This window comes from Gadus macrocephalus, chromosome 2 (genome assembly GCF_031168955.1).
Source record: "Gadus macrocephalus chromosome 2, ASM3116895v1".
NCBI lineage: Eukaryota > Metazoa > Chordata > Actinopteri > Gadiformes > Gadidae > Gadus > Gadus macrocephalus.
In genome coordinates this window covers 14,459,480-14,483,269 of record NC_082383.1, presented here as the reverse complement: position 1 = coordinate 14,483,269, position 23,790 = coordinate 14,459,480, and the positions used below count along the sequence as shown (strand labels likewise).

General features: G+C 43.4%; 1 protein-coding gene across 1 annotated transcript in view; it reads right to left on the bottom strand.

Moving 5' to 3' along the window:
• Nucleotides 1-2,958: 2,958 nt before the first annotated feature.
• The window catches only part of LOC132450764 (junction plakoglobin-like), a 72,661-nt gene continuing 51,829 nt past the window's right edge, over nucleotides 2,959-23,790 (bottom strand). The window contains 8 exon segments of the mRNA XM_060042865.1: nucleotides 2,959-3,036; nucleotides 3,038-3,098; nucleotides 6,898-6,940; nucleotides 9,612-9,733; nucleotides 12,184-12,334; nucleotides 13,150-13,269; nucleotides 14,226-14,378; nucleotides 23,327-23,545. Of these exon segments, the coding sequence (XP_059898848.1) occupies nucleotides 2,964-3,036; nucleotides 3,038-3,098; nucleotides 6,898-6,940; nucleotides 9,612-9,733; nucleotides 12,184-12,334; nucleotides 13,150-13,269; nucleotides 14,226-14,378; nucleotides 23,327-23,545 (942 nt within the window). The 3' untranslated portion in view covers nucleotides 2,959-2,963.

The following is a 23,790-nucleotide window of genomic DNA, read 5'->3' as shown; positions in this document are numbered from 1 at the left end:
TACATGTAGTAGTACTAAATCTTCAAGTCACGTATCTTGAGGTAAAAAAATACGAAATACATTTTATTTTTAATAAAAAAGTTTTCCTTGCTTTATTTCGCAACATCCCACACATATTCTACACGTTTATTTGCTCTCTCGGTTAAACAACTTTTTTTCCTCTTCTTTCCAGGTGAGATGGATATGGGCTGACAGATTGTTTGAGGTGATTAATTAACTTCATCTTACTGGGGCGGAAAACAATTACATGGGAACATTGTACATATATAGCCTCTCTATTACATTTCTGGGGGGTTATTTTCCCAATTGTTAGCACACAGTGTCAGGCCTTTGTCAGTCCACAGAGATGTAAACCACAGTTGACACCCATTGGAAAAACATTTGCATTCGTAATCATAACTCGTGCATCATTTTCCTTTGACTTGAAAAATCCACAATACATCATCTCAGTGCTTCCATTTGTTTTAATGTTTAATTTCGGAATCACACCGGATCTTGAATTCAGTCCTTCTTTCAATCAAACAGTGGCATGCATGTGTTTTTAACATGTTTCTAACATGTCACATTTAAATGTTTTGGAGATATCCGAATATCTCAAGAGGTTCCCTCACTCAAAGGCTCACTGTATAAGTTTGAAGCCTGACGCGTGTGAAACCAGGAAATCCAGTCTCAATTTCAAAACAAATTAAACGATGATAATTATGAATTTGATTTAAGATCAATTCAATATTGTTCTGCTTATGAATGTGTTCATACACTTTTTCTCTCGTCCTCTTTTGTTTGGCTGTGCACTGCAAGCACACAGATCCAATATGATTACTGTCACAAAGTTAATCTCTTTGGCAACCTCATGAAACCCTGCTTACGTCCCCCTTCTCTCTTCCTCCCCTCCCCTGGTTCCATCTCGATCTGCTACATTAGGAAGCAAAGCCAGCATGCCCCCCTGGTGGTTGGGTTCATGGTTCATAAAAAAAAGGCCTCAGGAATTAATTCAACAGAAATGTTTGATGAGATCCTGAAGTAAATCAGTCAATAACCCTGTATGTATATATATATATATATATATATATATATATATATATATATATATATATATATATATATATAATATTTGTTATTGAAATATAATTTTTAATTTGTCCATTTAACTTTAAACACTTATGTGGTGCTTAAAGTGGAACCTTTTTATTTGTCAATCATATAATGAAGGATTCTGATCAGGAGTGCGTATAACCAGCAGGGGGCACTGTTGGTCTCTTTCTCTCCCTCATGTTCCTTCTAGGAACTTCATTTCTTAAATGTTGCATCTTTTAACAGCACAGCCATTCCCGCTTCTAGACCTAGTACAAGCATGTACATTAGCATACAAAAAATAAAAACAAGACACATCTTTCCATACACTATACACAAAGCGGTAAAGACACCAGTATAAAATTGGTTTTTGATCTCTTTTTTTTTCTCCAAAGCGCATTGTATTAAATGACTGTGTCTAGACAGATAGACACTTGAAACTTGTGCTGTTAGTTTTGAGTGCATATTAGTGGGTCTGCTTGGTGAACCGATTGATATATTTTCGTAATCTGGGATACTTTTTTTGTCCCTTAACCTATGGTTTGAGTGCAGGGTGTGTTGGCTATGAGCTAACAGAAAGCGCGCCTGGACGGATCGGCAGAGTTTGACCGTTCAGCATGGCGCTTTTTAACATCAACGGCGTCCTCCCTACTAGAGTTCCTGTTTTGCTTCTATGTGTAGGAGGTGGACATATTAAGAGAATCACATGGTACACTGCCATGCAACAACCACGAGTGGACACACCCCAGGACCCGTCTTAAGAAATGCTAAAGGACTCCTCTAGACCGTTTGAGGCATGCAACATGGGCACTTTTAGAAGCAACAGAGACAGGTTTTATCCTACCGGATGTGTAAGGAAAGATAATTTTTGAATCTCAAAAAAAAATACCCATTATGTATCCTAATAAATCTCTCGGATTAGAGCCAACAGTATCTTTAAATACATTGTGTTCTAAAAGTGGTTGAATACAATCTGTCCGCCCTGAAGGTATGATAGGGCAACCGAAAAAACAATTGAACAGATGGTAATAAGTGTCTGCCTGCTTGTTAATTCTGGCAGCAGACGGTTTCCCCTAACGTCTCAGAGTGAGATGGGATCTGCAAACATCCTGACGCAATGTTGCTCCGATCCGTTGCTTCACAAAAGACACCCATCTAACATTCCCCCAAGTATGCACACACAAACACACACGCACACGCATGCACACACACATACACTCTCTCTGACTAGTTCTCTCACACACACACACACACACTCTCTCTCTCATGCTCCCTCACACACAAGCACACACAAACGATAGAACATGTGAACAAAGTAATATCTTTCATTTACACTTAAAATGAACACGTATAATACACATCCCTCCTCCTAAAAGTGGTTCTTGATTGCCAAGTGGTATTTTGTATTTCATCCCGTTCCAGTCCTCTGTGATTAAAAACCTCTCCAAACGTGGTCCCCTTCAGGTCCTCTTCATACGCACAGCAAATCGTCTCTTTCCTTTTCCTTCCCCATCCATCTTTTCTTGCTCCTAGTTGTCCCATGTCCTGTAACACTGACAGGGAGCTTGTCGTAGACATATGGCGTTAGGGTTATTGGACGGCTTACAAGTGGCTTACAAAAGTCATATAGTTGGAATTCATGCCGCATATAAATATTTATTTATTTGATGAATGTAGTGGTTCAATGACACATTTAATTCAAATACAGACAGGAGGATCTGCTTCATTCTCTATATGCATCAGAGAATGTGTGTGTGTGTGTGTGTGTGTGTGTAGGTGTGTGTGTGTGTGTGTGTGTATGTGTGTGTGTACACGTGTGTGTGTATGTTGTGTGTGTGTGTGTGTGTGTGTGTGTGTGTGTGTGTGTGTGTGTTGCTTTACCTGTTAACCTGTTAGAGGGGTTCCGGGTAAGGGTGTCTGGGGTCGTAGGTCATGTCAGGCATGTAGGACTCGTGAAGGTCGGGTCAAGGGCTGGGTGTCCAGGGGAAGGTCTGTGTAGCCGTACGTCGGGTAGGAGCCATCGAGCTCTGGGAGAGGGGCACACAGAGAACAAGATATATGAGAGATATATGAGAGATGTATGAGAGATATATGAGAGATACATGAGAGAGAGAGATATATGAGAGAGAGAAAGAGAGAGAGAGAGAGAGAGAGAGAGAGAGAGAGAGAGAGAGAGAGAGAGAGAGAGAGAGAGAGAGAGAGAGAGAGAGGAGAGAGAGAGAGAGAGAGAGAGAGAGAGAGAGAAGAGAGAGAGAGAGAGAGAGAGAGAGAGAGAGGACACATTTAAGATAATTATTTAAAGACTACCCAACGACCCAACAGGGCCTATTGTTAAACGGCACATTCATTTGGACTTAGATTCCTAGTCTTAGACAAACTTTAATTGAATTCTCTCTGCGTAATTCTCTCTGCGTTTCATAACCACCGCTATACATAATGAGTTATTAAGTGCAGCTTAATTGATGTCTGGGTCATTACCTTTCAGCAATTTCTCTTTAGGAAATGTGTGTGTTGGTGTGTGTGTGTGTTCTGGCCTGATGGGTGGACAATGTGTGCTTGTCTCTTAGATGGAGCGTATAGATTCTATACGCGATGGTGGCCAGCTCCAGGTTCATGATCAATGTACTATACAGTATAGTATCTATACTATAGAACATTGAATCATGAACTCCATTATGAGGCTGCACACCATGACCTCTCTGCCAGTAATTACAGGCAGCAAGACTGAGAGCAGATAGTATAGAGGCCGACAGACAGGCAGAAGGTAAATGGTAAATGGACTGCATTTATATAGCGCTTTTATACAAAGTGCTTTAGAATATTGCCTGACATTCACCCATTCATGCACACACCGACGGCGGAGTCAACCATGTGAGGCGACCAGCCAGCTCGTCGGGAGCAGTTTAGTTTAGGTGCTTGCTCAGGGACATCTCGACACCCAGATAGGAGGAGCCTAACACTAACTAGCAACCTTGCGGTTACCAGCCCAACCCGCTCTACCTCCTGAGCTATTGCCGAACGACTGATAGCAGATAGTAAGACAGACAGACGAATGACAGCAGATAATGTAGCCAGAGAGATAGACCATCATACCTCCAGACAGACAAACAGGCAAATAGTTAGACAGACAGAAAATATATATGCAGCCCGCCTTAACGACCCTCAACATCCGCTTAGCCATGATGGGGAAACTCATACGCACTGACCTACCCTGCTTGCTCTCGGTCGTTGACGTTACCATGACAACAGCGACGTTTTGTCTGTAAGTCGCTGAAAGTTTTTTCCTCTTAGTCAATAACATTATGTCAGGCGAAAACCGACACATTTATTAATATCTTTGAAAGCAAGGCTGGAGAATATTGGGCAGGACAAACACAATTGTTTTTGATATTTGTGTGGATGTAATGCCTATGACATGACAGCAGACAATTCCTTCAGCCAATGACTATTCATGGCAGCTATGTTTATTTTCTCGCGTAAAGATAAACAAAATACCTGTCATTCATTGCTCTTCATCCCCTTTGTAGAGTAAGCTTACAAACGCTCCAGAATATTGGTTATACTGTCTCGTATTTATGTGTTATATATGCATGTATGTGAGTGTTAACTTTTTGTTTATGAAGTAGAACAAAAAAATTACTCGAAATTGACAATTGTCACGGACATGCACATGATTGTTCGAAGTTTGGGAATCACTGGTCTAGACAGATGGACAGACAAACCTACAGACAGACACCCAGAGAGACAAGCCAGGGTGACGGCCATTATATGTAGTGTAGATAGACAGACGGACAGACAGACAGGTTGATGGAGACATCCCAGATATTACATCCATACATTATACAGCACCTTCAACTAACCTCCATTAGAATTCCTGAAAGCTTTGTCTGTGTGTTGGAACATTGGTACGTGCCAGAATGTCTGCATGATTGTGTGTGTGTGTGTGTGTGTGTGTGTGTGTGTGTGTGTGTGTGTGTGTGTGTGTGTGTGTGTGTGTGTGTGTGCGTGTGTGTGTGTGTGTGTGTGTGTGTGTGTTTCCATGTGTGTGTGCGTGGGCTATTGCAGAGGATTAGAGGATCTTGGAAAAAAATGACAAGGAGATCACAGCTTTTAATGAGTCTTACACACACACACACACACAGACGCGCGCACACACACACACACGCGAGCACACATGCACACGCTCACACACACACTCGCGGCACAGACGTGCGCACAAACACACGCACACATGCACACGCTCACACACACAAACACACAACAGACATATGCCACAGCATATTGGCCTGGCAGCAGGAGTTCTGTTTGCATGATTGCCTCACACACACATATATCTTAGGTGTTGTGTGTGATGGAACATAATGTTTGTTCGTGCTGGTTGTATGAATTGGTGTTTATGGTGTATGTTACATGTGTGAGTGATAGGATTTTTGAACAGCACGACAACAGCAACCTTTTTATTCAAACAATCCTACGACACATACATAAATGAATATGATCCTATATGCTTTGTTCCCACCATCAACTAAAGTGAACAAACTTGGGAGAGAAAAAGTTGGAGAGAGAGAGAAAAAGAGTGGGAGAGAGAGAAGAGAGAGAGAGAGAGAGAGAGAGAGAGAGAGAGAGAGAGAGAGAGAGAGAGAGAGAGAGAGAGAGAGAGAGAGAGAGAGAGAGAGAGAGAGAGACTCTACTTCATCATATGAACGTGTAACTGAACCCCCAGGTTCAGCTCGAATTTGAAAACCATGAGATTTCAAAAACATTTTTTTGGTCTGATGGTTTTAGGGACGAGGGGTGGAGGCGTGTTATCCCCATGGTAACGACCAATGCAAACTTTGCGATCCTTTTTTTAAATAGTACCGTCGTTGTGTAGGAGTGATATAATCAGCGATGTTGAATATGAAGTGTGCCACACACTGTGTGGGGTAATACTATAAGTGTCCAAGAAGCTTAACCATCTCTCGAACACACACATTTAAAATCAACCACTGCGCAGACAGAGGTCAACACACACACAGCTCACTGCTGGTGTCCCCCCCTCACGGCTTCGAAGGGCTTGGAAAGGCACTTTCGTTGTCTCCAAGAGAACGCAATTTGGCAGTGAATGGCAAAAGTAGAGGATTTTACACCCGTGTTCTCAAAATGATGATGTATCAGTTGCAGATACAAAATGGCACTGAAAACTATGTGGAAGATTATTGAAGACAAAATTACCTTGTTTAAAACAACTAAAAGATCTCGGATGCACTGCCCCTTTAAGAGAAAGCCTGTGGCTCTAGGAGCCAAATGGCCCCTGGGGCACTTGGCAAAATAAATATGTTGGTGTTGTTAGGTATTAGCAAGGGTCCTTATTAATCTGCATTTGAAGCTTGAGCCAAGTGTTTACTATTGTTCTGACGGTGTTCGTTTTAAAAATGGAGGCAGGCCTGAATGTGATCTTCACTGTGCTGCAGAACACTGCATGGACCGAAACAAACAAGGCTGCGGACAAAACATAAATCACCACGATGGATTTGATTCGTTTTCCTATTCCATTGCGTCAAACGATGTTGAGTTCTTGGGTCCTTATCGTGCCACTACACCAAAGGAAAATGCTGTACAAGGTTAGCGTGCGCCTTAACCATGGGGATAACACATCCCCCCTCCTCCCCAAAACCCTCAGCCCAAGAGCCATTTCTTTACTTTTCATAAGTGTTACAATTCGAGCTGAAACAGGGGGTTTGCTTCTAGCTAACTCTTACTAGCTCTTAGTATTAGCAGTGTATTGATTAACACTACCTCACGTAACATTCAACAAGCGATGCACTGAACAGTGTCCACACTTACCGTCTGCCAGGTAGGTGGGCTCCATAGGCATCGCATGATGAGCCTGGAGAGGGAGAAAGAGAGAAAGTATCAATTTCTTATCTAAAGAACGGTCCGGTCCAGCTCTGCTGTTTGAGCATGGCAGTGCCAGGGGCTAGAGGGTTTGATTCCTACTGGGGCCAGGGCATGCCAAGAGTATGTGCATACCATCAGGGGATGGTATGATTGCGAAGCCAGCCTAAATCGCGCAAGCCCACCTCCGGGTTCGTCTCAAGATACGGGGCCGGTTGTAAGCCCCTTGTGGATAACAGCGTCCACTAAATGCTAAATGGAATATCTTTCATGTAGTCCAAACCGACAGGATTGTGTGCGAGCGTGTGGGCGTGCGTGAACTAGTCTGGGCAGATGTCTGTAGGGGAGCACCCAAAGAAAGTGGACAGATGGCAAGGACTATTTGTGTGAGATGAACTAGTGTATAACGTGTGTGAGCATGTGTATATGAGAGAGAGAGAGAGAGAGAGAGAGAGAGATGGAGAGAGAGAGAGAGAGAGAGAGAGAGAGAGAGAGAGAGAGAGAGAGAGAGAGAGAGAGAGAGAGAGAGAGAGAGAGAGAGAGAGAGAGAGAGAATGGATGGTGGGGAGGTGGCTGTGTTTGATATAGGGCCAGCTAGCCTAGGGGAAGACATGACACTGTGATGGAGACACAGAGACACAGGCTGAGAGAAAAAGAAAGAGAGAACTTTATTGCACGATTTATTTTAATGTTACTACGAACAAAAGGTTTTAGCTTATCAAGTGAGAGAGCGGGAGGGAGAAAGAGAGAAAAGGAGAGAGAGAGAGAGAAAAAGATAGGTTGGTAGCTAGGAGAGAGCCTCTTGTCAGGCCCGTAAAGCATGTCAAAAGGTCCTTTCACAACAACGGACAGGTAGCGAATAAAAGCAAGAAAAAAGCTGATGAAAATGTCGGCGGCAAAGCTATTTTGTTTAACAGCGATGCCACCTGGAAGAACTATTCAACATACAGAGCCTTATGATGACGAGATTGTGCTATTCCTTGCAGCAAAATATTCAATGTGTTTAGAGGATTCAAATAAACTCAAAATAATTGTTTTCCCTACCAATCCAAGAGTAAATAAGTGCTGAATGTCTGACCACAGATGAAAGGGATTATGATAACTGGGTGTGCATTCATACAGCCATGTTTTGGAGACGTTTGTTTTTGAGGTTGTAACTAAAATGGGCTATCGCTCTTTAGGAGGAAGTTTGTATAACTTCAAGATACATGTTATCGAAAGCAATCTATATTCACCTGCCGCAGTGGACGTAAACATTGGCTTGAGCTACCAACTGCTATCTAGATGATGAACGATCAATAGATATAACAGATAGCGATAATTATCTATAAATGTGGTTTACCACTGTGGATGCAATAAGAGTACTGTGTTGAGAAACATTAATAGGCTGTTATTTCCGCCATGTCATACCACATATACATCGGTGTGATTGGTTAAAGTGATTTATTCGATGATTAGAGCTTTAAAAACTACCTTGATGCAAATGAAAAGAATGTTGCATTATTGCAATATGGAAATAAATTGATGTGAACAACGTCAAAAGAGCTTAAGACATGCTCAGGGAGGGACCTCTCTCTCTCTCTCTCTCTCTCTCTCTCTCCCATCTACCGCTTTTATTTTTATCCAGCGAAGGTTTACAGAGGGAACAAAATGTTTTCCAGCACCCGCTGATGTTCCCCTCATGACTCGTACAAACTTTCAAGACGCTACTTGCTGAACCCAGGGCACCTGCTCATCATGTACCTGCTCTCAACTTATTTTTGCACAATTACTTCTAGGGTAATACCGTGCAGGGAGTGGCGACAATCTGGTGATTCGGAATCGTGAATTTTTGTGTTCGCTAGATCGTGGTCAAAATGACAGCCATGCGAAAAACAAATGAAAATATATTCACAATGGCAATTAAAATGCGATGTGCATTACAGCGATCGCTTCTGCGGAGAAACGAGGGGAAAACAAAACAATCGATCAGAACCACAAATTAGATCGTTATCTACTCTGCCCCATGTCGTTTGGAACAGTAATCCAGTCTTTAGCATCCTCCTAATAATCCACATCTAAAAGATGCGTTCAAAACAAATATCCAAGTACTCTCTGACCCGATTCATCCGTCACTAAATGAAGACAGCGAGCAGAATGCCAGCAGCTGCAGTATGCCGCTCAGTGTTTCAAGGCCAAAAGCTTAAATTAACAGTTTTGTTACATTACATGGAAATGAAGAGTTCTCCAAACGCTCACAAAAACAGTTGTGTTACAGTACATGGAGCCATAGTCTGATTGCATAATCATGGTCCTGTTGCCACGCAGTGGCCAGCTAATAGACCTACTTGTGGTTTCTTTCTTAACTTGTCTGCAGCCCGTGTGGACGTTGCGTCCCTGAACCCGCGTTTTGAAATGTTTTTGCGGGACTTTGGGTGGATGCCTAATAATCACCTTGATTAATGATTCAGGAATATGTTTAATGTTGTGATTTGATCATTTTAATATGTTATCAGATTTTCATAATGCTACCTTGATAATGGTGAAGTGCACACACACACACAGACACCTACGTACATGCACGCCAACACTGACAACACACACACACACACACACACACACACACACACACACACACACACACACACGTACACACGTACACACGTGCACAAACAAGCTCTCACCATTTCCCAGGCCGCGGGGTCATGCTTGAAGAGGGAGTGGGTGAGCTCCACGGAGACCCTCTTCCTGTAGTCGGAGCTCTTGTCCTCCGAGATGCGGAAGAGCACGGCGGCCGCGTAGGTTGCTGGATGGGGGGGTACTCAGGTCAGTAATGCTGGCTACACACTGATTAGCCCCGATCTTGGTTCAGTCCGACACAAGTCAACACAAACTAAATGCCCTCCTTGCTCAATCGTTTTCTCTGGTAGTGCCCACAAACTTAACCGATTCCCAAGTTTTTTATGCTATGTTTTCACTCCACCGTGCCTGCTCATAGACTTAAGAGACTGAAGGCGGACGGTTCCAATTCTGTGCCAAGATAGTGCCTGCGTTATAAGCAGTGTGATAATCCTGGATTCTGGAGTGCAGAGCGATATTTCAATAAGTCGCCTGGGTAAGGGGTAGGAGTGGGTGTTTTTCTAACCGATCGGAACATTGCAGCTCTCAGGTCCCGGTCGTAAGAACGTCAATAGAACGAGAATGTCGACTGAAGACAACTTTAACCCTTTTCCTGCTGGGACAGTCTGTTGCAGCCGGAAGCAATACCAAAAACTTTGGTCGAGGATTTACCACAGTGTTGCAAACCAATGCAGTTAACGTTCCAAACAATTCCAACTTCTTGCCTCTCGGTCTCTGTCTCTATGTCTGTGAGCATGCACAGTGGCGTGTCTACACAGAATGACTAGGCTGCAGGACAAAGGAGTTTATAAAAACAAGCCCCCTATTGAAATGCTGCTTTGCACTCAGAATGCAGAGTGAATTCATCACACTGCATGCAACGCATTCACACTATCTTCGAACAGAAATGTAACTGAATTCCTCAGTCTCTCTGTTTCTGTGAGCATGCGGAGACACTAGTCGTTAAGAGTTAACACAGAATCAAAACTTTGGGATTGTTTTTTTTGTGTAGCCGCTATTAGAGAAAGCTTCATAGCCAGGACAGATTGAATGCACTTGCCTGGGGTTGGACAAAAGCAAGATGCAGCAATGGGAGCATGGGAAAACTCATTTGGGATAAAATGGATGTCAAATGACGGCCAACTGCCCAATTCCAGAATGTGAGTAAACTGCGAGAGAGATGGGGAGAGTTGAAAAAGAATTCAGAAGAAGAAGAAAAAGAAGTCTGATTCACATAAAATAAACGAATGTCTTTCATGTACAATAATAACCGTCTCCTAATTAAAAGCTTTTGGATTTTGATTGGTTTAAGATTATTTATATTCTATGGCCGTGCACTTTTTCGTGCCCGCTATTTACTGAGTAAATATGTGAGGGAGATGTAATTGGATTGTATTTTTGTGTGTTTTTGCAAGTGCGGGTGTGAATGCATTTTGGTATGCATGAGTATATCTATATGCATGCATATATGTGTGGGTATATGTGTGTGTGTGTGTCTATATATACCTGTGTCTGTGTGTGTGTGTCTGTCTGTATGTATATATACGTGTGTGTATGTGTGTGTGTATGTATATATTCGTGTGTGTATGTGTCTATACGTGTGTGTGTGTGTGTGTGTGTGTGTGTGTGTGTGTGTGTGTGTGTGTGTGTGTGCGTGTGTGTGCGACACACCATTTGCGGGTGGATTTGCATGGTGGCGGGTAAGGGTGTCACTTCACCCACCACTGTGTCGGGTAATACTTTCCAGTCAGGTCCGATCAAATTTGCATATTTAATTAATTCGTCATACGGCGCTGCACAGTTCCACAACCTATACGGTCAACATCCGGCCCCCTTCTTCTTCTACGCCTCTTTTGCTGAACTGCGACTGTCAACATCCGGGATAATATACCGGTAACCATAGAGATAATATGCCGGTATCAACATTCGGTATAGTATGCTAGGCTAATTATTGACATATAAAGAAAGAACTACTAGAGAAAGCAATGTTGCGTTTCCTCACCGGAGGAAAGAACAGCTGAGGAGAGTGTAGGCCAGGTACAGGTGGTGGATGATAGTACGTATGTAAGTATGATAGCCAGTGCACTGAAAAAATAATGTTCCTATTGACTTATGATGTTGTTTTATTGTTAATATGTCAATTTGTTTTTTATTGAAAATACTTTGTATAGATGAATTATCCCCAAACTTGTCATCGTAACACCTTTGAAATAAACATGACTTGGCAGATACCTGTGTATTGTTTATCATATGCGGTGACTGCAACATTTTCAACTCAGTTCCTTGGTAGCACCTACTTACAGTAAAATGATGATGATGTATGAAAAACACTTTTCTTATCTATTTTTAATATTATATTGTTTAAAATGTACGCATATATAAAAAAGGAAAAAAGATGATTGGCTGGTCGATTTTTAAATCTACCTGCCACAGTGGCTGGTGGGCAAAAAAAATATTAATTTCCATCTCTGGTGTGTGTGTGTGTGTCTGTATATATACGTGTGTTTGTGTATATATACGTGTGTATTTGTATATATTCGTGTGTATTTGTGTCTATATATATGTGTGCGTGTGTGTGTGTGTGTCTGTGTATATACGTGTTTGTGTAGACATACGTGTGTGTGTGTGTGCGCCCACCGATGCCCTCGTTGTTGGAGTGCAGCAGCTCCATGAGGGGGGCCGAAGCCCCCTCGGCGTCGATGAGCTCGGCCGACTGCTTGTCCAGCGCCAGCTCACACAGCACGCCCGCCGACACGCGCTTCACATTCTCCACGTACGAGTACAGGAGCTGGGGAGACACACGCACATACACACACACACACGCACGCAAGCACACATACACACACACAAACAAACATGCACACACACATGCACACACAAACGCACATACATGCAAAGTCAATCAGTCTGTGCTCAGGGCGATTTGTCTGATGCAACAACACACACAATATCTTATTTTTGTATATTCTTTAATGACTGGTAGGCCGAATATAATTATATGAAAGAAGGAATAATAACAAATCTAGCGGTTGAGATCTCTACCCTGTGAACATGGTGATGTGTCTCCAACATGACAACACACACATACTTATTGTATTTAGTTTGTTAATAACAGCTGTAAAGTCGACTGATTAGTTTGAGAGACACATGATACACTCGGTTTGTTGCAGACCGACGGAACACACAAAATAATATCTGTGATGGTGAAAAAAATACCTTCAATAATCAATGAGAGATACATTCGTTTAGAGACATTTTGTACGTTTTGGTACAGGCCTACTGAATCAATTGGATGGTATACAATATACACAGACAGAACACAGTTATATTCCAACATTAGTTCTATCATGACCGATATCTGGTGAAGCTCGGTGTTTACTGCGGTTCTGTGGACCTCCGCATCCGCTGTCACCTTTCGTGGGCATAACGCCTTTGTGGTCTGATCCCCCTCATGCGTCTTTTTTTACCTCTGCCAGATTGGAACACGCCTCTTTTTATCTGGCGCTCTCTTCCTTTCTGCCTGCGATTTGTGCTGCAAAAGACTGGGATGTATCCATATATATGGGAGGGTGTGTGTGTGTGTGTGTGTGTGCAGTATGGTACCTGCACAAACAATGGTATGGTCTGCATGCTGGCGATCTCTCCCCTGTTGAAGGGATCTCTTGCCAGGATGTGGAGCGCCCCAGTACAGCCCTCCACTATCTCCTCCATCCTCACCCCATCCTGACATCCAGAGAGAGAGAGAGAGAGAGAGAGAGAGAGAGAGAGAGAAAGAGAGAAAGAGAGAGAGAGAGAGAGAGAGAAAGAGAGAGAGAGAGAGAGAGAGAGAGAGAGAGAGAGAGAGAGAGAGAGAGAGAGAGAGAGAGAGAGAGAGAGAGAGAGAGAGAGAGAGAGATGGACACAGAAATGCAGAAAGACAGAGATATTACATAATGCACATCAAACCTTCATACCAACTGTATCCGCATATATTTTATCATTGTATATTTAACCATTTTATAGTATTTCATATATTAGTATCTTCTAAGCTAAGTTTGTTGTATTGCCCGTCTACATTGTCCAGTCAATAATGGCTACAGAGATGGGTTAAGATTCGTTCTTTGGCCCAGATCCGGGGAAAAGTTTGCTTCAATACCTCTACTACATTACCGTATTTTCTGTACTTGGAATGATAATCATTGTTCCCTTTGTCTTTTAACTTTTGTTGTATGTTTGAATAGCTTTATTTCCCATGCCAAAAAAGATCTTTTGAATTGAATTGAATTGAATTAAATTAAGAAAGAGAGAAAGCGAAATAGACAGTAAGACAGAGAGAGACCGGATGGAAGAGTAGGACCCTGGAAACACAGAGGGGGAAATGGAGGAAATGAAGGAAAGATATGTAGAGGAAAAAAAGTGCAGCACCAGTAAACACAGAGGGGGAAAGAAAGGGAAGGACAAAGAGATGCAGGGAGTGACAGAGACATTTGTTGAGAGAGAGAATGAGATTAGGGTTTTGAGAGTTTGCTCAACAGTTTTAAATTCATCTCAGGTAGTGTACAAACTGCCGGAAGACACTGTGTTTGTGTGTCTGTGTGTGTGTGTGTGTGTGTGTCTGTCTCTGTGTGTGTGAGAGTGTGAGAGAGTGTCTGTCCATCTGTTTGTGTCTGTCTGTGTGTGTCTGTGTGCGCGCTCCTCACCTGGTAGGTCTGCTGGCCAGAGGAGCTGTGTCTCTGCGTGTCCTGGTGAGCCTTTAGCAGCAGGTTGACCAAGCGTGGGATGGCTCCGGCCTCTCTCAGCGGCGCCTGATTGGTCGGGCACAGCGCCAGGTTCCGGATCAAACCCACCGTCGCCTGACCAATGGAAAGACAACAAGCGGGGGTGAGTGATTCTTCTCAGAAACTAACGCAGCTTGCCCACTGCATCCGTCTGTCAACGGATGACGGAAGGCGTGTCTGACGGATGGGGGAGTGGTATTTGCAGACGGAGCCAGACGCAATCACGATTGGCTGACGGATCCGCTGCGGCCTGAAAAGTAAAATTTTTCTTAACTTCTGAACGCAAGAAACGGAGCCGACGGAACGGACGGACCTACAATGCATTTCGGGATCGCCCCATGCAAAGTCAATGAGATTCGTCAACGGACGGATGCGGTGGGCAAGGGGTGTTAAGCCACAGGACAGTTTTGTCTGAATGAAACCAGAAGATGCTGCTTCTGTTGTGTTGAATATTATCCAACCGTGTGTCTCTGTATCCGTGTATGTGTGGTACACTCAAAACTAGACCACGATTTCAAGATGTATTCTCTTTTTCGTGAATGTATATGTATGACCGTTGGTCAATAATTTACATTCGTTTTATTTACATTGAGCATTTTTTTTATAACTTATTATTACGGTATACTTGGAAACGGAAGGGGCGGTACCAAAATGTTTGCGCTGCAGCCCAGACTCCTATGGTTGGGGGGCGTTTCCGCTTCCTCTCCAGACTGATTTCGGAGACCAAACAAGAGCAGTGCCGCTTCAGTCCTTGTAACACATGTATACCTGCTTTTCAGGTTTGTACTCCGTGAAACTCACACAAATAACGATTTTCATGAATCTGAATATTTTAGAACAGTCGATAAACTTTGTGTCAAGTTTGATGTCTGTAATATCGAGTTATTAACTGTTGAAAACTCCTTTGTTGGTTTCGCGCCGAACGGCATTAGCGTGAAATGGCAGTTGGCCCGTTCGCATAGTATATTATTGTGGAAACACACACACTGTAGAGTATGTTTAAGTTTACTTTGGCCCTGAACACCTAACGTACATGTTTAAGAATGTATTTAATGTGATTAAGAGTTAGATGACGTAATGATAAGATATTTTAGAGTAGGCTATAAGAAAAGTGTTGATATGATGTCTGTAATATCGAGTTATTAACTTTTGAAAACTCCTTTGTTGGTTTCGCGCCGAACGGCATTAGCGTGAAATGGCAGTTGGCCCGTTCGCATAGTATATTATTGTGGATACACACACACTGTAGAGTATGTTTAAGTTTACTTTGGCCCTGAACACCTAACGTACATGTTTAAGAATGTGTTTAATGTGATTAAGAGTTAGATGACGTAATGATAAGATATTTTAGAGTAGGCTATAAGAAAAGTGTTGATATGATGTTTTATAATTAAATGTTTAGTCGGTAAACGGCAAATCCATTGTAGTTCCGACTGTGGTGTAATGTTAATTCCCTAGGTGCTGGTTATTGTCTTGTTATGGTTTATTGTGGTTTAAAGCCAAAATATGTTATTTCTATTATAGGAACAGAACAGTATTTAATTGCATTGTGAGATAGCTCAGAACAACCAGCGAATAAGCTGAAACAGGAACTTTAACTTTAATGAGGATTTTGATAAAAAGGAGTTCTGTATTGATTTTAAGGTGAACTAAGAGTGGAGAGAAACGGTACATGTGAGCCTCACTTTTTATTGCACTTTTTATGTTTTATTTGCAAAGAGAACTTACAAAGGAATAATAGACAATTTAACAGGCACTTTAACGAGGGAAGAGTTTATATTTATTTATTTATTTATTAATGTGTTATTCATGATAATTGTGAAATAAAGAGACGGATTTCGGAGACCAAACAAGAGCAGTGCCGCTTCAGTCCTTGTAACACATGTTACCTGCTTTTCAGGGAGTCCGGTCTCAACACTCTATTTGTTACCCCCGTCCTGGCCACTTGGGACCGGTAACATATGGATGAATGAATACATGGTTTCACAGCAGTAGTGTGTTGTAGAAAATGTAGAAATACACACACACACACACACACACACACACACACACACACACACACACACACACACACACACACACACACACACACACACACACACACACACACACGTTTATGTAGGTGTAGAAAATATATGTTTGTGTGTGTGTAATACATTGGCGTGTACTGTGTGTGTGTGTGTGCCTGTGTAAATATTACGGTTGTTCCTCGATTAAGATTTTGCATCGTTGAATATGATTCTTCAGCCAAGGCCCGCTGTTGATTTATATATTGTTTTATTATAACATTATATCAGTATATCTATATCTATATATATATAGATATATATATAACAAAAAGGTTGCCAGTTATATCCCTGGATCCTCATAGCAGTGTTGAGGTGGCCCCGAGTTGGTCACCGAGCACTAATTGCTCCCGACGAGCTCCCGGTTACCGTGTGAATGGGTGAATGGGTGAATGGGTGAATGTTAGGCGATATTCTAAAAGTACTTTGGGCGCTTAGAAATGTATGCCACAAATGCAATCCATTTACCAATTACCATACTTCACAATATGACAGTAGTGTCCCTTCCTGTCAGTATCAACATTCAAATTGAAAAATGTAGGCTTCTATTAGCCTAATAAATTATAATATAGACGAACAATATGCCTGAATGAATGTAAAACATCAGTGAATTCAAACAGTGGACAGTCTCAATGGCGACAGAGAGCTTCTGTGACACTGTATCACTGTGTCACACAGTATTAACATCTGATCCCCCTTTAAAATAAATGTGAATGTACCATTCATGCGGCGCCATTCAATTAAGCGGAACAGCACAAATAAACTACGAGAACTGACGGAGGGAATGATTTTCACCAGTGCCAGTGTGATTATAGGACAGCTGCTGTTGCATTTTTACTTTTTGGGTTACTCTCTAATGGTTCCAAAATGAAGAATCCCTAATTGAAACCCATTACATAACGTGTACGCCTTTTCCTTCTAGAAGCCCAGGAATGCTGTGGTATCACTCATTTAGCACCCCCGTCCTCCCAATGGAACATCCCGCTGTTAAACGCTCACAGTTTTCGCAACAGTTTTCGACTCGACGATGAAAGACGCCGCCGAATAAATATCTTTCAATCTAACAATTTAATCGTGGAAGAATCCAAGTCGCTCCTAGTGTATATATATCGGTGTGTTCGCAGTAAGTGGGATCTAAAGGCTGTCTGGTACCCACAGTAACAACCTGCTAGGACCTTTAATCCTGCTGCTCCAGCTCAGGGGTGAAGCGTCTCTCCGCTCCTCTCCCACCCCGAACAGCCCGGGGTGGGAGACAGAGACGAGGAAGGCCCTCCTTGTTTTGACTGCCTCAGCAAGTGGCACCGCATCGCTAGTGATAGCATTTCGCCCCGTCACCTTGTCCACCAGGGGCAGAGCAAGAAATCTCCCATCACCACCACCTCCACCACCACCACCACCACCTCATCCGCATCCTCTTCAGGCTACAGGTGGTAGCCTTTCTAACTGACAGTTGACCCCCCACCAAAGGGGGTTGAGAAAAACTCTGATGGAAAAAGTTTGGGGATGGCTCAAAGAGCTCTTACATCTGTAAAAATTGCAAAGATTTGATTGACGGTAACCAAACCAGCCGCGGTTGGCTCACTTCCCCCCCGGCCAGGAGTAGATACTAGCCTTCTGATCTTTTTTTAAAGTCCCGGGTTCCCTGCCAAGGCACCAGAGTGACGGAGATTCAACCTCTTTGACACAGGGCCAGACGGCACGGATGGAAAATAACCACACTGATGTCAAGGAATATCAATGTCCACCTTGACAATTTCACCATTTCACCTCGTCGTGTTCCACAGCATGTGATTTCTGTTGTCTGATTTCTTTCTGTTCTGTGACAACCAGAGAGATTGAGAGAGCGGAACAGATTCTTGCAACTCTAAATATATCCAGTGCCTCGGTTGGTTATTGGGTCAACTGGACTAAGCCTGACACACAAGCGCTCTTTTTATCGCCAATGACCCCACGATTGATCAGAAACACTTTGTTCTACCAATGGTTTTGATCAACTAGCTCACATTCTCCTATTCGCCTCAAGATAAATAACATATTAGTAATCCCGGATCAATAAGCCACGTTGTCCAACTCTATATTTGTGAGGTACCTCAAATTTTGATTACTGCAGAAAACTCAGGAATTACTTGATAATTACTTCACAATATCCGATCAAACGATAGCATTAAACCATCTAACTTGGGGGAGGAATCTGGCTTTGGTAAGAAAAGACGAAACGCATGCGTAAAAAAAACGTCTTACAATTGCAGGTTCTGTTTCTCAGTTTTGTACATGCTGAGAATATAACCACTGCACTGTAAGAAGCACATAAGGTGAAACAATATCAGTAGCATGGGAATTCAGTTATAAGACAATCTCGGGTCTTTTCTTTCCCCTTTTTCACAATGAAATACATTTCTCATGACCGAGTTTGCCTGTGACCTGTGATAATGTACAAGCGGCATTAAGATAACTTCTAGCTGCATAAGCAGCTGCATTATATATTCAATATAAGAAGTACTTCTTAACGCAATTATGGAATACATGATGCGTGAGGCCCGTTCTCCCTAATCCCCCCCGCGGCGCTCACTTTGTCCCGCGTGCACTCTCCCTATCTTCCCCTGGCGTCCCTCTATCTCGGCCCACAGCCCTCTGACGATGTGATGCCATCGACATTCTGCAAGCCTCAACTTTCCCCCTCTATCTCCCTCTCTCTAGCTCTCCCACTATCTCTCTCTCCCACTATCTCTTTCTCTCTCTCTCTCGCTTTATCCTTTTTTCATTAAGCAAAGCAATTCTTCTTCTTCTTTTCTCGCTTTTTAACCTCCCCCTACCGCACCCCTTCAAAAAAAACAATCTCTGCCAGGCTCTTATAGGCTCGCTCACTCCGTATTTAGTGCTAGCTTACTGGTCCATGTCAGTGCCTCACACTGTTCACCCTCCATTCCATATCACTAAGCACCAGGGCCCAGTTCATTAATGTCATCTGCCTGGATGGACAGCGCTCGGCTACTTTCTGTGTGGTCATTTGTGTGTGTGTGTGTGTGTGTGTGTGTGTGTGTGTGTGTGTGTGTGTGTGTGTGTGTGTGTGTGTGTGTGTGTGTGTGTGTGTGTGTGTGTGTGTGTGTGTGTGTGTGTGTGTGTGGGGGGGGGGGTGTTTAGATGTGCATGAGTATGTGTTTGAGAGAGAGAACAAGAAATATTAATAGAGAAAAGTAAAGAAAAGTAGATTGAGACAGAAACATTAGAAGACTAAAGAGAGAGAGCGAGAGAGAGAATAAAAATACGTTGATAACAATAATCATACAAATTATCATATTATAATGATTATAATTAATAAGAGAGAAAGAGTGAAAACAATGTGTGTGGTGTGTGTATTTGTATGTGTATCTGTGTGTGTGTGTATGTGTTTGTGTGTGTGTGCGTGCGTGTGATGCATTTATTATTTTTTGTCGGTTTATTGTTTTCATGCAATGTCGTTATTTGCGGATTTGCGGGTTGATATTCGCAAATGACATCTGTTAGTAACCTCATTCGAGACTTAAACATTTTAACAGTCTGAATTGATTCTCTCAATACAATTACTTATTGTCCAACAGAAAAGGTGACTAAGGCTATTATTGCTTTAGTTTTTGCTAAAGATGAATATACAGGAGACAGAGCAGGGATCCTGTACATAAATGGTCACAGTATGGAGCCATCTCAGAGACCTCTAACACAGGAATGCAAAAGTCATAGAAAGATAGAAAATGTCCCGGAACCCGCCCGACACAGAGATTGACAGACTGCAATTACAGCCAAACACAGCCAGGCATACAGGCCTCTTTCTCTCTCCCGTGTTGTTGTGGTCCAATTGCAGTGACGCAAGGCCTGCTATGCCAACACATAAATACATCTGTACACAAAGGGAAAACGTCTCGCAGCCTGGTTTTCAGACAAATGTCACAATCACAGGCCCAATAAGAAGAAGCACTCTGTCGGGGGTCTATGTTAATTCCCTCTGTTTGTGCTTCTCGTGTTTCGTTTGCCAAATGCTTGGAAGCCAATCAATTGTGTCTTAACAACGGAACAGGGACTCAGCGGTGGCAGGGTTTACATCCACTGTGCAGCACAAGGGGGTGGGGGGGGGGAGGAAAAAGACTGCTGCTTAAGAATCCTTCAGAACACAAAACATAAACCAATAGCATATCTGCAGCATTCCCCTTCATATCCGCAGCATGCATGCACACACACACACACACAAAGACACACACTATAAACTCACACGTGCACACATACACACGTCACACACACACACACACACACAGACACTATAGACACACGTGCACACATAAACACGTTTATACACACACCTGCACACATATATATACACACGTATATACATACACGTGCATACACACATCTGCAAACGTGCATACACACACTCGCACACACGTTTATACACTCCCAGCTAAATCTTCCCAGCACTGAGCCATTCTTTTCTGCAAGTCTTATCCACTGTTTAAATATTATGTTTACTCGTTCTTTTCCAAACCCCTTGCTCTCACCGTCTCTCTCTTACTCCCGCTCTCTCTCTTTATCTTTTGTGGTTGCCCACTCTCTCTCTCTCTCTCTCCATCAAACCCTCCATCTGTTATTTAACATTTCTGTCCCTGTCACTCCATTTCTAACCATGAACGTCCCGTTCCACTCTCATTCTCTAGTATTTATGATTATCATATTATTGTTCCATCGCTCTCTCCAACTCTCTCTTGATTATTTATTTTTATGTCATATCTATTACTTCGTTGCGATCTTCCATCTTGACACAAAACAAAATCCATGTCCCTTTTTCTTCGGCATCTTTTTGAACTTCAGTCAATTTTTCCTCTTTCTCTTTCGATCGCTCCTGTTTTTTTCCTCTTTCTCTCTCCATCGCTCCCACTCTGCTCTTTCCTCTAATGGTCTTTGTCCCTGTCATTTTTCTTTCATTTATTTCGCTTCATCTCTCCTCTCCTCCCCCTCTCCTCTCTCTCCCTGTGTAAAGGCCTAGTCTCTTTACCTCTAGGTTCTCAGGGGACACAGCCAGGGGACATGGCCAGGGAACCAGCGGGCGCTGTCACAGCTGAAGCATTTCAGGAGTGAAGGATCATGGGAGTTCTGTAGAATTTCGTGTCTATGGCACACTCTGCGTGAGTCTCTGTGTGTCTGTGTTTGTCTGTGTGTGTGTGTGTGTGTGTGTGTGTGTGTGTGTGTGTGTGTGTGTGTGTGTGTGTGTGTGTGTGTGTGTGTGTGTGTGTGTGTGTGTGTGTGTGTGTGTGCGTGAATGAAGGGAGTATTCTGCTTGAATGCAGCTTTTCTGCCATTGGGTGTGAGTGTGTTTGTGTGTGCGTGCGTGTTCTTGTCTAAGTGTATACGTGTGTGCATAACCGAGGCAAGTATTCTCCCGACTGCAGCTTTCCTGCCATTGTGTGTTCGTGTTTGTGTGCGTGTGTGTGTGTGTGTGTGTGCGTGTGTGTATGTGTATGTGTAGTGGGTGTGTGTAGGTAGATCTTTGCCCCAGGGTGAAGCAGCACTAAGTGCAATAACAACAGGCTACAGCACCCACTGTTACCCTCGCCCCTCTCTCTCTCTCTCTCTCTCTCTCTCTCTCTCTCTCTCTCTCTCTCTCTCCCTCTCCCTCTCTCTCTCTCTCCCTCCCTCTCTCTCTCTCTCTCTCTCTCTCCCTCTCTCTCTCTCTCTGTCTCTCTCCCTCTCTCCCTCTCTCACCCACAAACACACACACACAGTGTTATCGCAATGTATGTGTATGTGCTATCTGCGTGGCATGACAGGGAATTCATATTCTCCTCCTTGTTGTTCTCTCTATCTCGCTGTCTCTCTCTGTACTTTATTATATTGACTCCCAGTCACACCTCGCTCCCTCACCCTCCATTCCTTTCTCTCCATCTTTCATTCTCTTAAGTTGGTTCATTAATTCCACATCTAGCTAGCTAGTTACTAGGGATACGAAATTATAGATGAATAGATTGATAGCTCTACTGAGATACACTACCGTTGAAAGTTTTTGGGGTCACTTAGAAATCTCCTTAGAAAAGCACTGTTTTTTTCAATAAACATAACATTAAATTAAATCCGAAACAAAGTCTAGACATTGTTAATGTGGTAAATGACTATTCTAGCGGGAAACGGCTGATTTTTAATGGAATATTTACATAGCTGCACAGGGCCCCATTTCCAGCAAACATCACTCCTGTGTTCTAATGGTACATTGTTTAGCTGATCGTGTTAAAAGGCTAATTGATGATTATAAAACCCTGGGCAATTATGTTAGCACAGCTGAAAACTGTTGAATAAAAGTGAGTTCTCATGGAAAACATGAAATTGTCTGGGTGACGCCAAACTTTTGAACGGTGGTGTATTTATAAAATATAGCTGGATAGAGAGATAAATAGACAGACAGACAGACAGACAGACAGACAGACAGACAGACAGACAGACAGACAGACAGACAGACAGACAGACAGACAGACAGACAGACAGACAGACAGACAGACAGACAGACAGAGAGATAAGACAGACCGACATACAGAGAGATTAAGACAGACAGACATAATCACAGAGACAGAGAGAATCAGACAGACAGACGGACAGACGGACGGATGGACGGACGGACGGACGGACGGATGGACAGACAGACAGACAGACAGAGAGAGATAAGACAGACCGACATACAGAGAGATTAAGACAGACAGACAGAGAAAATCAGAGAGACAGAGAGAATCAGACAGACAGATAGAGAGAATCAGACGGACAGACAGACAGACAGACAGACAGACAGACAGACAGACAGACAGACAGACAGACAGACAGACAGAATCAGACAGATAGACAGACAGAATCAGACAGACAGACAGACAGACAGACAGAATCAGACAGATAGACAGACAGAATCAGACAGATAGACAGAGAGACGGACGGACAAGAACAGATGGTCACCTTGACGACGGGCCAGTAGTGCGGCTGCCCTAACAGCTTCACCACGGCCGGTATGCCATAGTGGAGCCGCACGGCATTCTGGGCCAGCTCGGCGTCCTGGTGGCGAGAGGTCAGGTGACGCAGTGCGCAGACGGCGGGCTCCGCCACGTCCTCCTTCTCCCCCGCGCGGAGCACGGCGTGGATCAGCGCCTCCACTCCTCCGTACTGGGTCACCAGGGTCTGGGAGAGGCGGAGGAGGAGGAGGAAGGGGGAGGAGCAGGGGGGTGGGGGGGGGGTGAGGGAGCGTTGACGGATGAGGAGGAAGAGGGATGGAGGGATTTAGGGTGAGGAGAAGGAGGAGAATGGGTGGAGGAGGAGGAGAGGGATGGAGGGTGGGGAGGAGGTGGGGGAGGGATTTAGGGTGAGTAGGATGGGGGAGGGATTTAGGGTGAGTAGGATGGGGGAGGAGGCGGAGCGGGAGGGAT